The sequence below is a fragment of the Hibiscus syriacus genome, unplaced genomic scaffold, assembly GCF_006381635.1.
Source record: "Hibiscus syriacus cultivar Baekdansim isolate YM2019G1 unplaced genomic scaffold, ASM638163v2 tig00111769_pilon, whole genome shotgun sequence".
Classification (NCBI taxonomy): domain Eukaryota; kingdom Viridiplantae; phylum Streptophyta; class Magnoliopsida; order Malvales; family Malvaceae; genus Hibiscus; species Hibiscus syriacus.
Window position 1 is genome coordinate 3,539,291 of NW_024063172.1, and position 13,149 is coordinate 3,552,439.

At 33.7% G+C, this 13,149-nt stretch overlaps 1 protein-coding gene across 1 annotated transcript; it reads left to right on the forward strand.

Moving 5' to 3' along the window:
- The first annotated feature begins 11,547 nt into the window (after positions 1-11,547).
- LOC120169565 lies at positions 11,548-12,723 on the forward strand. The gene is made up of 2 exons (XM_039177683.1): positions 11,548-12,266; positions 12,374-12,723. Exons 1-2 carry the CDS (start codon positions 11,587-11,589, stop codon positions 12,696-12,698), a joined length of 1,005 nt encoding a protein of 334 aa, XP_039033614.1. The 5' UTR covers positions 11,548-11,586; the 3' UTR covers positions 12,699-12,723.
- Positions 12,724-13,149: the final 426 nt, after the last annotated feature.

Consider the following 13,149-nt stretch of genomic DNA (forward strand, 5'->3'; position numbering starts at 1 on the left):
GTTCACACACTCTTTGTTGAAAGTTCTACAAATGTGATTGAGTTGTTCATCCATTACAGATTATTGTAATGCCCACGTATTCAAATTTAAATACAGGGCAAGGATGTACTGGTAAGATTTATAGTGATTTAGAGGATCTTAGCAGTACTGCTCATAATTTTTCTTTTAAGACAAGAAACCCTTAATGCATTGGTCATCATATATATGAGACATCAAAAGCATATATTTATATACTCACATGTTAACTAGAACAACATCGGCAATCGCCAAAGCAAAAAGGGCACTTTGTTTCTCAAATGTAGTGTCGTCTTGAAAGAAAAAGAGGAAAATTAACAAAAAAATTAATCCAACGTGAAGATAGTGACAAAGAAATATGACTAACCAAAGAAAAGTGAAAATGAATGGGATAATTAACACACATTTTACATCTAGTAATATATACTTTGAGGTGCCCTTCACAAATTCAGAACTCTTATATTTTCCGTGTTGGTGGTTTTGGAGACCAAAAGGAAGCTCGACAAATTGGATGTGAAATAAGCATCCAGTTAATTCCCCAAGCCAGTAAATGAATAAAACAGATCCTGAGGACATTTCGGTATTTCAATCTAATTTGATTTGAACAGAACTCTTATCGAATAAAAGCCCTTCCTCTCCAGATGAACCAAGTTATGGCCTGGTTCACAATGCAAATACTATAATCTTCAACAATGAAAAGTTCTTTTTAAAAGGATAGTTACCTCGCCTCTTTCTCTTCCATCGGTACCTTCCAAATCCATGGCAATTGTGAAAGGTTCTATTCCAACACAATGTGTAATCCAAATACCCTTGGTGGTTTGACTCCTGCAATGAAATTAGATCAGTTTAGACATCTATCATATGATAGAGGAAATAAAAGCTTGGTAAGAAGATGGAAATGAGGAATGATGGAATTTTTTTCAGTCAAATGGTTAAGATTCATAACCACTTTCTTACATTGGATCTTAACCATTTGATTAACAATTTTTCCATCCTTCCCGATTTCCTTCTTTCATACCAAGCAATGCCTAAAAGAGTATATTAGACGGTAAATTGAGAAATGCAAGAACTAACCTTCCCCTATATGCATCCATCTCCCTGAAGTTTGTGTGGAAAAGATAATTTAGCAGGGTGCTCTTCCCTATGAACAGAATACAATACCTTTTAGTCGACAAGACAAACACCATTGTAAGCAATTTATAGTAAAAGCTAAAGACACACGCTGGCATTCCTATAAACCATCAGATTGCCTCAGAAAATATTACAACAGTTGGGATCAACTTAACGGGTTATCAATGAACTAACCTCAGAGCGAACAACTAAAGAATCTTAACAATTACGTATAAGTATATATATTACAATAGTAAGATAAATGGTAATCACTGTATTAGCGTACAATCATTAACTTTAAAAAACTAAATTTCAGATTTTAAAATAACAATAGGACGTAAATTCTCTTCCAAAATCTTCTAAATTTCACAGGCAAGCTCAGCGTTTACATTAGATATTTTTAGAAAAGTGTATTTTGAATGCACAGGTTCACTTGCAGAGAAAGTTATGCACAAAATCCGAATTCAACTAAACACAATCAATCAACTTCACTCAACATTCAGTTTCATTGTAGCATTAACAGAAGTAATTCATTATAGAAACTCGATCTCGAATAAATTAAGTATTCGAGTTGGACAAAATTGAATTAAAAGTAAGTGTTGAAAAGAATATTACAAATTCAACAATAATCTAATCCTCGAAACTTCAACGAGCTAAACTTAGACGTTCAGGAGGCAAAGATAACAGAACAAGAAAGCAACGCACCACTACTCTGAGGGCCCACGATGGCGACGAAAGAGAGACCACAGTTTGAGAAATTAGTAGTCCGCATGATGTTATCAAGTCCAGCCACATTAAACTCTCCATCTCCATCGATCAATTGCGTTGAGCAACAATTGTCTAGCTCCGGCATCTCCAAAAAAAAAACGGATCAACAATCCCAAAAAAACAGAGTAATTAAAGGTGAATATGTAAGCACCGAATAATCAGTAACGAAATTAGCTTTTCAGTTTTTTCATGGCTTTACTGAGGAAGAATCAGATACTGCAGACAAAGCTTTTATTTCTTTGAATTTACTTTGAACTTTCGTTAAAGTTTGTTTGAATTTTGGCGGTTGCGTAAGAAGGAAAGCGCGGGAAAAAGGCGAAGAATACAGAAGAAGTAACCGAATTGAAAAGAAGCAGTATTTGTTCAGGGATAAATTACACAACTCGATTTCAGGAGATAAGAGAGTGTCTAAAGGTTGTCTCTCTTCATAATCTTTATGTTCGTCAATGATGTTTGTTGTGTTGCTTTTATTTCTGGTATTATGTGTTTTTTTTGCTTGTTGAAAGCTGGTTGAAGCAGGGTAAATGTTGAAGAAGAATCTTGGTAGGGTATATGTTGAAGAAGAAACTTGGTGAGGTGTTGAAAGCTGGTTGGAGCAGGGTAAATGTTGAAGGTCAAGCTTAGTGAGGTGTTGAAAGCTAGTTGAAGCAGGGTGCTGTTGAAGATCTAGCTTGGGGTGCTGTTGAAGTTAGTTGAAGTTAGTTGAAGTTTGTTGGGTTTGTTAGCTGAATCGGTTTTTGCCTAACTAGCCCATGTTGGGTCAAACTAATAGTGTTGACCCATATAGCTAGAATGAGGCTACATAAATGAGTTTAATGGGTTAAGGCTTGTATCATCTTTGGCCTACATTCCTTTGTTTGTTATTTTTCCTTTATGCTTGATTGTTTGTACCTTCTCCAGAATATTCTTGGTTTGTGTGATGCTTCACCTTCTTTTCTAATAAACTGCCTACTCTTTCACTCTTTATCAATTTGTTTGCTACGTATTTAATTCGCTTCATCATCTCTTTTTTTAATCTTAATTTTTTAATATTTCCGTGTTGTCTTTTACTTTTTTTTTTTAATTGGTGACGTCACCGATCTTAATGTTAGTTACCGATTGTCGATTATTATTAGTTTTATTATTTTTTATATTATGTCTTCTATTTTCTTATTCCTTTAATTATTTTTAATTTTGTATAAGAATCTTTGTCCTTGTGATATGTTTCTTTCTGCTTGTGGCACGCGTTTTTGTGCTCTTGTGACACGATCCTTATAGTTTTTGATACGTTTTCACATATTTTGCGGTTGTTTTCCCTCTTTGATAAATGGTTGTTTGTTGATGTAATCAGAATTATGTAGTGAAACAGCCTGCCAGATTATTTGGTTCTCTCACGACTCTTTTATCACTTCGTAATGCGTTTGATTTAACAGAGACTATGAGTTTTTATGAATGTTATTTGATTTTGATTTTGGTCGTCATTCTCAACGGAATGTTTTGTTTTTCTTCATATCTTTATGTTTAATACTTTACTTTGCATGAGTATTTAGTGATTATTGTCTCTAATTTTCTCTCTATATTTTGGTGTATTATAATTTAGATTTCTTCTATTATCAATCAAATTAAGTTGTCATTGTTAAAAAAAATTACACTTTAAAAATAAAAAAATAATGTAAAAATACATTTAATAAATGATTATAGGTGAAGTGTTAAAAGGTTTAGAATTTAAACTTATAGATCGTGTGTTTAATTTTAAGTATTGATTTTTATTTGTTTTATTTAAACATTATTTAGAAAGTATGAAGTGATAAAAACACTAATTTATTAATATTTATTATATATTTGAATCTTGAAATGATACTAAATTTTATTAAAATATTTAAATAGACACAATAAAGATAACAAGTATAATTATACTAATAAATAAAATAGTAATGGCTGGCCCTTTTTCTCATATATATATATATATATGGGGTAAGGGGAGGTAAGATAGTAAACTACCCCCAACACCAGGTTGAGAGCAGCTTCCGTAAGAGACCTCCGAATTATGAAATGCCCTCCGTGGGACTCCTTGAGGTCGTGGGATCGAGTCCCACGGAGGACATTTCATAATAAATAAATAAAATAGTAAGATTATCAAAATTATAATCTTAAAAAAACTTATGAAAACTTATAAAATCCACTTATTAATTTAGTCAACTTAATTTGTTTTCACTTTAATGCTTGTTCAATAATCTATGCTTAGGATTCACTAGTTACTATTCTTTTCCGATAAATAAAAATATTTAGTATTCGATTTACATATAAATATATATTAATTAAATATAATAATTTTTTTCATATGATCCTAACTATAAAGAAATGACCATCCAGCTCTCTGTTGGTAGAGCACAAGGTTCTTAACCTTGAGGTCATGGGATCGAGTCCCACGGAGGGCATTTCATAATTTGGAGATCTCTTACGGAAGCTGCTCTCAACCTGGTGTTAGGGGTAGCATACTATCTTACCTCCCCCTTACCCCATATATATGGGAAAAAGGGACAGTCATTTCATATGATCCTAACCATATGGTAGATTAACAATTAAAAAAATCATATCATTAGCTTAAAAACAACCACAAATGGATAATGATATCATTTATAAGTTTATTTGCATAACTTTGTTTTTGAGAGCTAAAATGGAAAAAGTGGAGGCTAGAGTCCGGAAACTTGGAACGAAAGAGACTAGTCAAGGGGTCTTGAAAGACCCTACGGGCCCATGGCTGGTCCTCTATGTGGTCAAAGCCCTAGTCAATGGTGAGACCGCTGCCTAACAATTTTGGTCCTGCTAGTGCTATACAGATAAAAGCCAAGAAAAACGGTTCATGACGTGGCACTGAGGGCTTCTTAATGTCTTGCCCTAAGAGACGAATTTCACATCTGTGTTTTACTTTTTCCCCCTAAAGGACAAAGCTGTCCTCTTCCTCCCATAATGTCCAAACCAAACCCTTCACATCAACCTTTCTACGATTTAGGCGAAGAGACGTTACCCTAATCCAGGTTAAGGTGTACTTAGGGATGGCAATGGGTCGGGTCGGGTTGGGTTGGGTTTTTTGGGCCACCCGACTCGAGAAGAAAGGGTTTTTCACCCGTGACCCGACCCGACGAAATTAAGGTTTCACCCGACCCGACCCGACCCGAATATATGACTTAGAAACCCGACCTGAAATAATAATAAAAAAAATTTATTCAATGAAAACAATGACTTAATTGAAAAAAATTATATATGGAGGGACATTATTGTAATTATCCCTAAATATATAGGATAAAATTATATATATTTTTCGGGTCGGGTCGGGTCGAATTTTTTTCACCCTAAACCCGACCCGACCCGAACAGTACATTAAAAAAAAATCCGACCCGAACCCGAATTTTTTTTAAAAAAATCCGACCCGATCGGGTCGGGTCGGGTCGGAACCCGTCGGATTCGGGTTGAGTTGCCATCCCTAGGTGTACTTTTGGCATCCACTAAAGATTAAATGTAATACAATACTTATAATAAAGCATAAAAGCTATGCGATAGAATTAGGACAGTAAATAAAACAAAACAGATCATGAAATATTCATGTTTAATTTGGTTAAAGTTCAATTAGCACTTAAATTGAATAAAATCGATTTGAGATTGAACTAAATTTAAGTTTTTAATGAGTTAAAATGAACTACTTCCTATCAAACTCTATAAGCTCTCGAATTATTTAAAAAATAATATATTAAAATTTTAGTTTTTTAAAAACAAATTATTAATATTATGAACATTTATATGTTGGTTTTTTTTTTTTAAAAATTGTCATATAAGATTTTTATGTACTTAAGATATAGGTTTGAATTCGAGTTTGAACTTCAATTGATCAAGGTTAGTGTGAGAATGTTTTGTGTAACGTCCTGAATCCGAGGTTAGGAGTTTCGAGATAACTCGATTGGGCCTTAAAAGTAATCTAGGAGACCCATTTAAGGTTTTGGGTTGGTTTGGGTCTCCCATGAGTTGGGCTTGAGCCCATCTAGACTAACAAGGAGTATTTTTAGAAATTGATCAAAATGGAGTGACCAAGTGGGGAATAACCCCAAAAATTCACCTAAGATTGATCTCATTTATGGGATGCCTATGTCACGTATGGGGACTTTGTCCTCTTACACTCTTCTTCTTTTTTTCTTCTTCAAAAATCCTTCCCCCTTCATTCCCTAATCTCTTCAAAGGTGTAAACTTGTAGAATCTCAGTCACATTTCAGAAGCTCTAAGGTAAGAACCTTAACCTCCTCATTCAATTCTTCATTTCAAGCTAATAATCTCTTATTTCCATCAAGGTAGAAAAAAATGGGTTTTGTTAGGGTTTATGGAACTTGAGTATTCAATCCATTTTAGGAAGTTTAAACCATAAGAAGTGTTCTTAAACCCTTCTTAACCTTTAAATCAAATTAGTAACACTTATGATTGATCCTTTTTGTGAGAGAAGTAGGAGAAAGCTCCAAGAGTAAAGAAAATGAGAAACTTGTGCTGAAGTGACTTAGAGGTGCTTCTAACAGCTTAGAAATCCAATGTTACACACTTCTAACTCAACTCTACCACATGTAGATCATTAGATAAGTTTTGGGTAGGTTGCATAAGTTATAAAGCATGTTCATGGTAGCTTACATCTTTTGATGTTTCCAGCATGTAAAAAGCCCTTTGATGATCCTTTTATTCATACATAAGACTTTAATAACAATTGGGGACCTCAGTAGGGTATTTGGGGAGGAAAGTTAGCATTTTCATACTAAAAAGGGTATTTTTGGGCACGAGTATTGGTACTATAAGAACAATACTAATAACGATATTGTTATTCAGATGTTAAAAGCAAAGGGATTTTGGGACATAAGTATCGATATTCCTTTAATGGGTATGATACTGTAGGTAGGGAATCGATACTCACAGGTTGGTATCGATACTGAGTTCACTTTGTAAATTCCAATATACAATTTTGGTATCGGTACTCATAGAAGTATCGATACTAAGGTATTTTCTCAAAACATCGAACCTAATTTCGGTATCGATACTCAGAACAATATAGATATCCCATTACTAGAGTATCGATACTTAATCAGGAGTATCGATACTTCCTTTCCCTATCGGCATATAATAGTCAGTAGGTATCGATACTCATGGTTCAATATTGATACTAAAGGGCCACCACCGATACCAGTAGATAGTTTTGGATAAGTAATCCAATTATTGAGGAATTCGAGTTGAGGGGTCCAATAACATCATAATATCAACAAATAAAACTACAAGTGAGAACAATAATAAACTCAGAACAACTAGAAACAGTAACAATTAGGATAACATAAAACTAGTCTTGTTTAACGCTTGAGAAACAACCATGACACTTGAGTCTCTTTAGCATAATATGATAGTCAGTTGGATACCCAGTAAGTTCTAAGGCACTTCAGTAGTCTACTGGGTGCAGATGCCCCAAGACTCGACGGAGTAAGATGATCATATAATACCCCAAATTTTGGGTTAGTAACCAAAATGTAACTTTTGAAGTTTGGTGGCCAAAGTATAAAACTTATAAAGAAAATTTAGGGAATTAAGTGATAAATTTCCTAAAAATAAATTATATTCCATAATAGATAGTTTACTCTTGAGAGTGGGGTTTTATAGAAATCATATTTTTGGATTTGGAATTTTAGTAAAGAAAAATTAGAAAGGGTTAAAGTCCGGTAAGGAATCGGTAGTTCAGATTGAATTGGAATTTTACAAAAATTTGAAGGATGTTATAAAATGGTTGGAAATATTATTTTAAATTTTATATCAGAGAAATTTGGTTTGGAAATGTGTAATTTTTCAGATTTAACCGAAATAGTGGAAGTTAGTGACTAAAACACAATTTTTGAACAATTCACGGGAAATTTCGGAAATCAAAGTCAAATTGACTTTGAAAGATTATAAGGATAAGGTGTCTTGGTTTTATAGTGAATAGGAAGATTCATTAAGGGTGATTTGGTCTTATCTCAATTAAATGAATATTTTATTCATTTATAGTGGAATTAAATATAAACTAATATGAAATGCACCCAACATTTCATCCAAATTGCTCATCGTCTTCTTAAAGTTGTCGTGGGTTTCTCTAAAGGTGAGAGAAAGCTTCAATTCAATTTTTCAGCAATTTCATTTGGATTTTGAGTATGCCATGAAATAGAAAATTGTTATACATGAAAAACGCTATCATTTGGTACCAATATTGCATGATAATCTTGTTGGTGTTCAAAGATCCCAAATTCTATAGTTTGTGTTCATTTAAGAGATCATGAAATTAATGATAGATCTTGATGTTTGTGAGGTAGTTGATTCATATTCAAGCATGTATGATATTTAGAATATGTTTAATCTTTCTAGAACTTGTTCTTTAAGTTTTGGCAATGAATTGTTTGAGTAAGGAAAATTATGAAAAAATTATATATGGGTTGGAAATGATGAAGGAAGTATTCTACAAGTCTTAGAAAAATTTGAGGACCATTTTGTAAATTCTAAAAAGTTGGGGACCAATTCTACAAGTTTGGAAAAATTGTAAATGGTTGTATAATTGTTTAATAGTTGATGTTCTATGCTGGAAAATGTTGTTTTGGAATTTAAATGAGTGTTAGAATGTGAAATTTGATTATTTTGGAAAGTTTGGAAAGTTTGGTGATTTTAATGCAAATTTCGAATTGTTGGGAGTGTTCATTGTAATTATGTCTTTGTATGGGTATTTGGTTGATAATACTTTCAATACTGGAATTTTTGTATTGAAATTTTAAGTGGTAAAATGGTGAAGGACCATTTTATATAAGTTGGTGCCAATATTAAAAAGAATTAATAAGTGTTAAAGTATTTGGTGGTGAATTAGTTCCAAGTATATTATGGTGTTGTTATGGAATGTGTTTATGTTAGTACAATACTAACATATGTAATCGTTATGAATTTGTGAATTATACAGATCGTGATTTATTTGTGATCGAAGCAAGTCAAATAGAAAAGGATTTATTGTGGACAATAGTGAGGCATATATATTTTGAAAGATATAAAGTGTCAAGGTGAGTGCAATACATGCATGACATTATACATGGATGTTTCATACATCATCAGGAAGACTTGCGACAAGTCTACCTTGTTTATATCAGCATGATAATATGTCATTTTTATAAATTCGATATGACATTGATATGTCATAGTGTGAAATTTTAATGCATTGATCATGAATAATGGGATATTTTACCATGAATGTTTTCGGGTTTGAATTGCCCAATGTTAAATATGATAGTATATTTTGCCATGGATGGATCAAATAAAATAGAGTGTATGCCCAAGTAAGTCATTGAGGGACAGGGTATAGTTGGCATGCCATAAAGTCCAGCAGCATGCTGCATATTCGGGAATACACTAAAGGATACCTAGTGTATATGGTGGGCACGACCTTATGTGTCATATTTGGGACTGTACTTAACGATACCTAGTACAGATGGTGGACACGACCTTATGTGTCATACTCGGGTTAGCACTACGGTGCAGATATTTGACTCGTGTAGCAGGGTCCTCTGGGTTTTATAATGGGCTATTGTCTATGGTTTATAGATGATTGGCTAATAAATAGTAAGCATGAAAATAAGCTTATGAGCTTATGAAATAAATAGCAAGTATATTTGTAAGAAATTTTATATTCAATTATATTATTTTGATCATGGTAAAATATTGGATATGTTGGTAATATGATTTTATGGCATTTGATTTTGACATTGAAATTCATGCATGAATTGTATTGCAATGTTTATTGTTTTAAATTGCCTCACTAAGTATATACTTAGCGTGTGATGATTTTCACGCGTAGGTAAAAAGCCAGTAGTAGAATAAAGATTTCAAAGTGACATCAAGCATCGGGAAGTATATTTCAATATCAGTAAGACATCCTATGATGTAATGTTAACTTTGTTAGTGGCATGTACTTATTAATGTTTTATTTGTTTTGTTGAACAAATTTGGAAACAAAATGGAAATTTTATAGTGATGAGTTATATATATATATATTGTTGAAATTACTGTAGCGGTGAATAGTGATGAAAAGTACTGACGTTAAAAATTTTTAGAACGCTACAGGGGTACCGATACCCTGCTACAGTGTAGCGATACCCTCATTGTTCGTGGTACTATTCATAAAAAAGAAAAAAAATCTTTTGCTTTAAATTTGTTATAACGAAACATAATTCCTATGATATGATATTTTTTATAATATCATTTACTATTTTAAAAAAATAAATTTTAAATCACTTTTGAATTGGAAATGGTTTTAGAAATTCAGGTGACATCTATAATATGTATATGTATAATTATACGGGTTATGGGTATTACAGGTCAGGTGTATGTTTCCGATGCAGTTCCGCATCTCATCCCAGATACCCAAAGGTATCTCAGAAAGGCTAGAGGAGTGTGTGAGCTCTGAGATGCAAAACTCTTAACCACATCATAATTCCTATTTCAACAGCACATATCAATATTTTACATGTTTTCATACTTATGTCACTAGCCAACTCATTTAGTGAATGCATGTAGTATATTACAATTATTAGTGTAGCATCAAGCTCGTAAGCTCAGCGTTCGAAATGTGTTTCCGTACGCAGGTTCATAGGTGACCAGTAATAGAGCATTATCGTCGAGAGCAGTTCCAGATCAGCCGAGAAATTCAGAGTATATCTTAAGATATTCTTAGAGGGTATGTAAAAATTATGATATTATTGTATTATTTTTTTATAATTACGTAAAAATTTAAAAATCATGTTAAATCGGATTAAGTTGAGTTAAAATAAAATTTAAAATTTTTTAGTCAGATTCAAAACGAATAAAAATAATTTTAAAATAAGATCAAATTTTATTATTATAGTGTCTTATTGACCAAAAACATTTTCGACCATCCGTCATCATCTCTAAATTCATACGATTAAAAAATTATAGAAATTTAGATTTTCTTATAATACATATTAGATTCAAGATATATAAATAAAAAAATAAAATAAAATTGATATAAGCTTATTTAATAGCTTAACTTGATAGGATCTAAATATAATTAGCCTTTAACTATAATGTTTAGGTCCATACATAATCTATTCTAAAAAAGGATACAAATATTTAAGAAAAACAAAATCTCTTTCTCTTTGAAAATTTCTTCGTTATATGTCAGGTTGAATGGATTTGGTTGGCATTTTGTTATAATGGTCCACTTGATAACTCTTCCTCTCTCCATTTCTTCTTTCTCTTTGAGAATCTCATATTTTGCTAAGCTTTTTCCTCACTTTCTGGGGAGAGAGACCAAGTAGGTTTAGAGTTCAACTTTAAACTCTCGAGATTCTTTCTTTCTTTCTTTATGATTTTAAGGAACTTGATCAAGTTTTAAAGTGCAGCAAAAGAACACCATGTATAGATGGTTAAGTGTTAAGCAAACACATAACTCTCGTGGTCTTTTTATAATCTTTCTAATCATCCATTTTTGTGTTGGGAATGATGTTTATGGAGTCAATTCCTTCGCCTCAAATAGAAAATCTTTGTGATATTTGACCACAAACATCAAATCAGGTCCCGGCCAGACAGACTACACTGTTAGACCCCTTTGCTTCCCTTTTCTTTCCCATCTTTGCTTTGTATGTTCTTTTAGGATTGTTGGGTTGCCATTACATGCACTTGATTATGATGATGGCGGATCAAGGCGGAAACGACGTCGTCACGAGGGAATACAGGAAAGGGAACTGGACCGTCCACGAAACGATGGTGTTGATCGAGGCAAAGGAGATGGATTACAAGAGGAGGATGAAGAGAAGCAACGTCGGCGGCGAAGGGAGGGGCAAACCGACGGAGCTGAGATGGAAATGGGTGGAAGATTATTGCTGGAGAAAAGGGTGTTTGAGGAGCCAAAACCAGTGCAACGACAAGTGGGATAATCTCATGCGGGACTACAAGAAAGTGAGGGAGTATCAGAGGAGAATGGCAGCTGATGGTAAAGGAGGAGGATTTTATTGGGAGATGGAGAAGAACGAAAGGAAAGGAAACAACTTGCCTAGTAACATGTTGCGCCAGATATACGAGCGTTTAGAGGAGGTGGTGGAGAATAAAGGAGCTCAAACGGTGGCGGCTGGTGGAGATGGCGGCAATGGTGGGTCAGATCCTAATATTCCCAACTTACCCTATGTTATGGATAGACCGATGGCTATTATGCAACATGAAGTTCAAGTTCCTATAGCGGCCACAACTCTATTACCTCCACCATCAGAACCGCCGTCGACAGCACATCCGGCTCCTTCACCACCGTTACAACCACCTCCAATTTCATATGCTCAGCCACTCCCCACCGTAGGTAGGTACTCTCTTTCTCTTACCCTTGCCCTTGGTCGCATATATTGCATGTTTTTTAGACTTATTTTTCATACCTTATACATAAAACCAACGTTCCTGTGTGATGGTATAGCTCAGATTCTGATACGAGTGAGTATTCAGGCTCACCGGCAAAGAGAAGAAGAGGTAATGGTGAAGGCACCAGTGGTGGCACCGCCGCCGCCGCAATCTCCAAAAGCGCTTCAATTATAGCTGAAGCCATTCAGGCTAGTGAAGAAAGAGTGGAGAGACGACACAGAGATCTCCTAGGCTTCCATGAAAGAAGACTGAAGATCGAAGAATCCAAGACAGAGATCAGTAAACAAGGCATCGATGGCCTGGTCGATGCCATAAACAAGCTTGCTAATTCCATCCTTGCTTTAGCTTCCCACAAGAACCAATCATCAGATCCAAAATGAGATTTAATAATCATAATGGTAGTTTGTATATAGTATTGGTAATCTCATTTGTCCTCTATGTTTCATGTTCCATTCATCATTCTAATTGTCTGTATCTTCGTTTTCCAGTGTTTAAACCCATATTTGTGTTTAAACACAAACTAGGGGCTTGGTTGTAATGGCTATAAATAATGAAATTTAAGCAATTTGTTGTGGATTTAGGGTTCAACAATATCTAGAGGTTGAGAAAATGATGTATTTACCCAAACCTTTGAATTGATTCAACCACATGGATTAAAGAGGTAAGGTCAGCCCATAAGTGCTTGCCATCTGCATTTATCATACATACTCTGCATTTTTTTTTATTTAAGCGTGTGGTAGGTTATATATATAAATAAATTGTTATTTGTTTTAGAATTTTATTAATTTATTAATAATATATGTCCTATAAATGCATTTACTTGGACTCAAT

What these genes read in the sequence shown, in the direction of transcription:
- LOC120169565 (XM_039177683.1), top strand. Translation starts at nt 11,587, where the DNA reads ATGCACTTGATTATGATGATGGCGGATCAAGGCGGAAACGACGTCGTC. An exon ending in CCACTCCCCACCGTAGGTAG is followed by an intron (nt 12,267 to 12,373) that starts GTACTCTCTTTC and finishes GTGATGGTATAG; the next exon opens with CTCAGATTCTGATACGAGTG.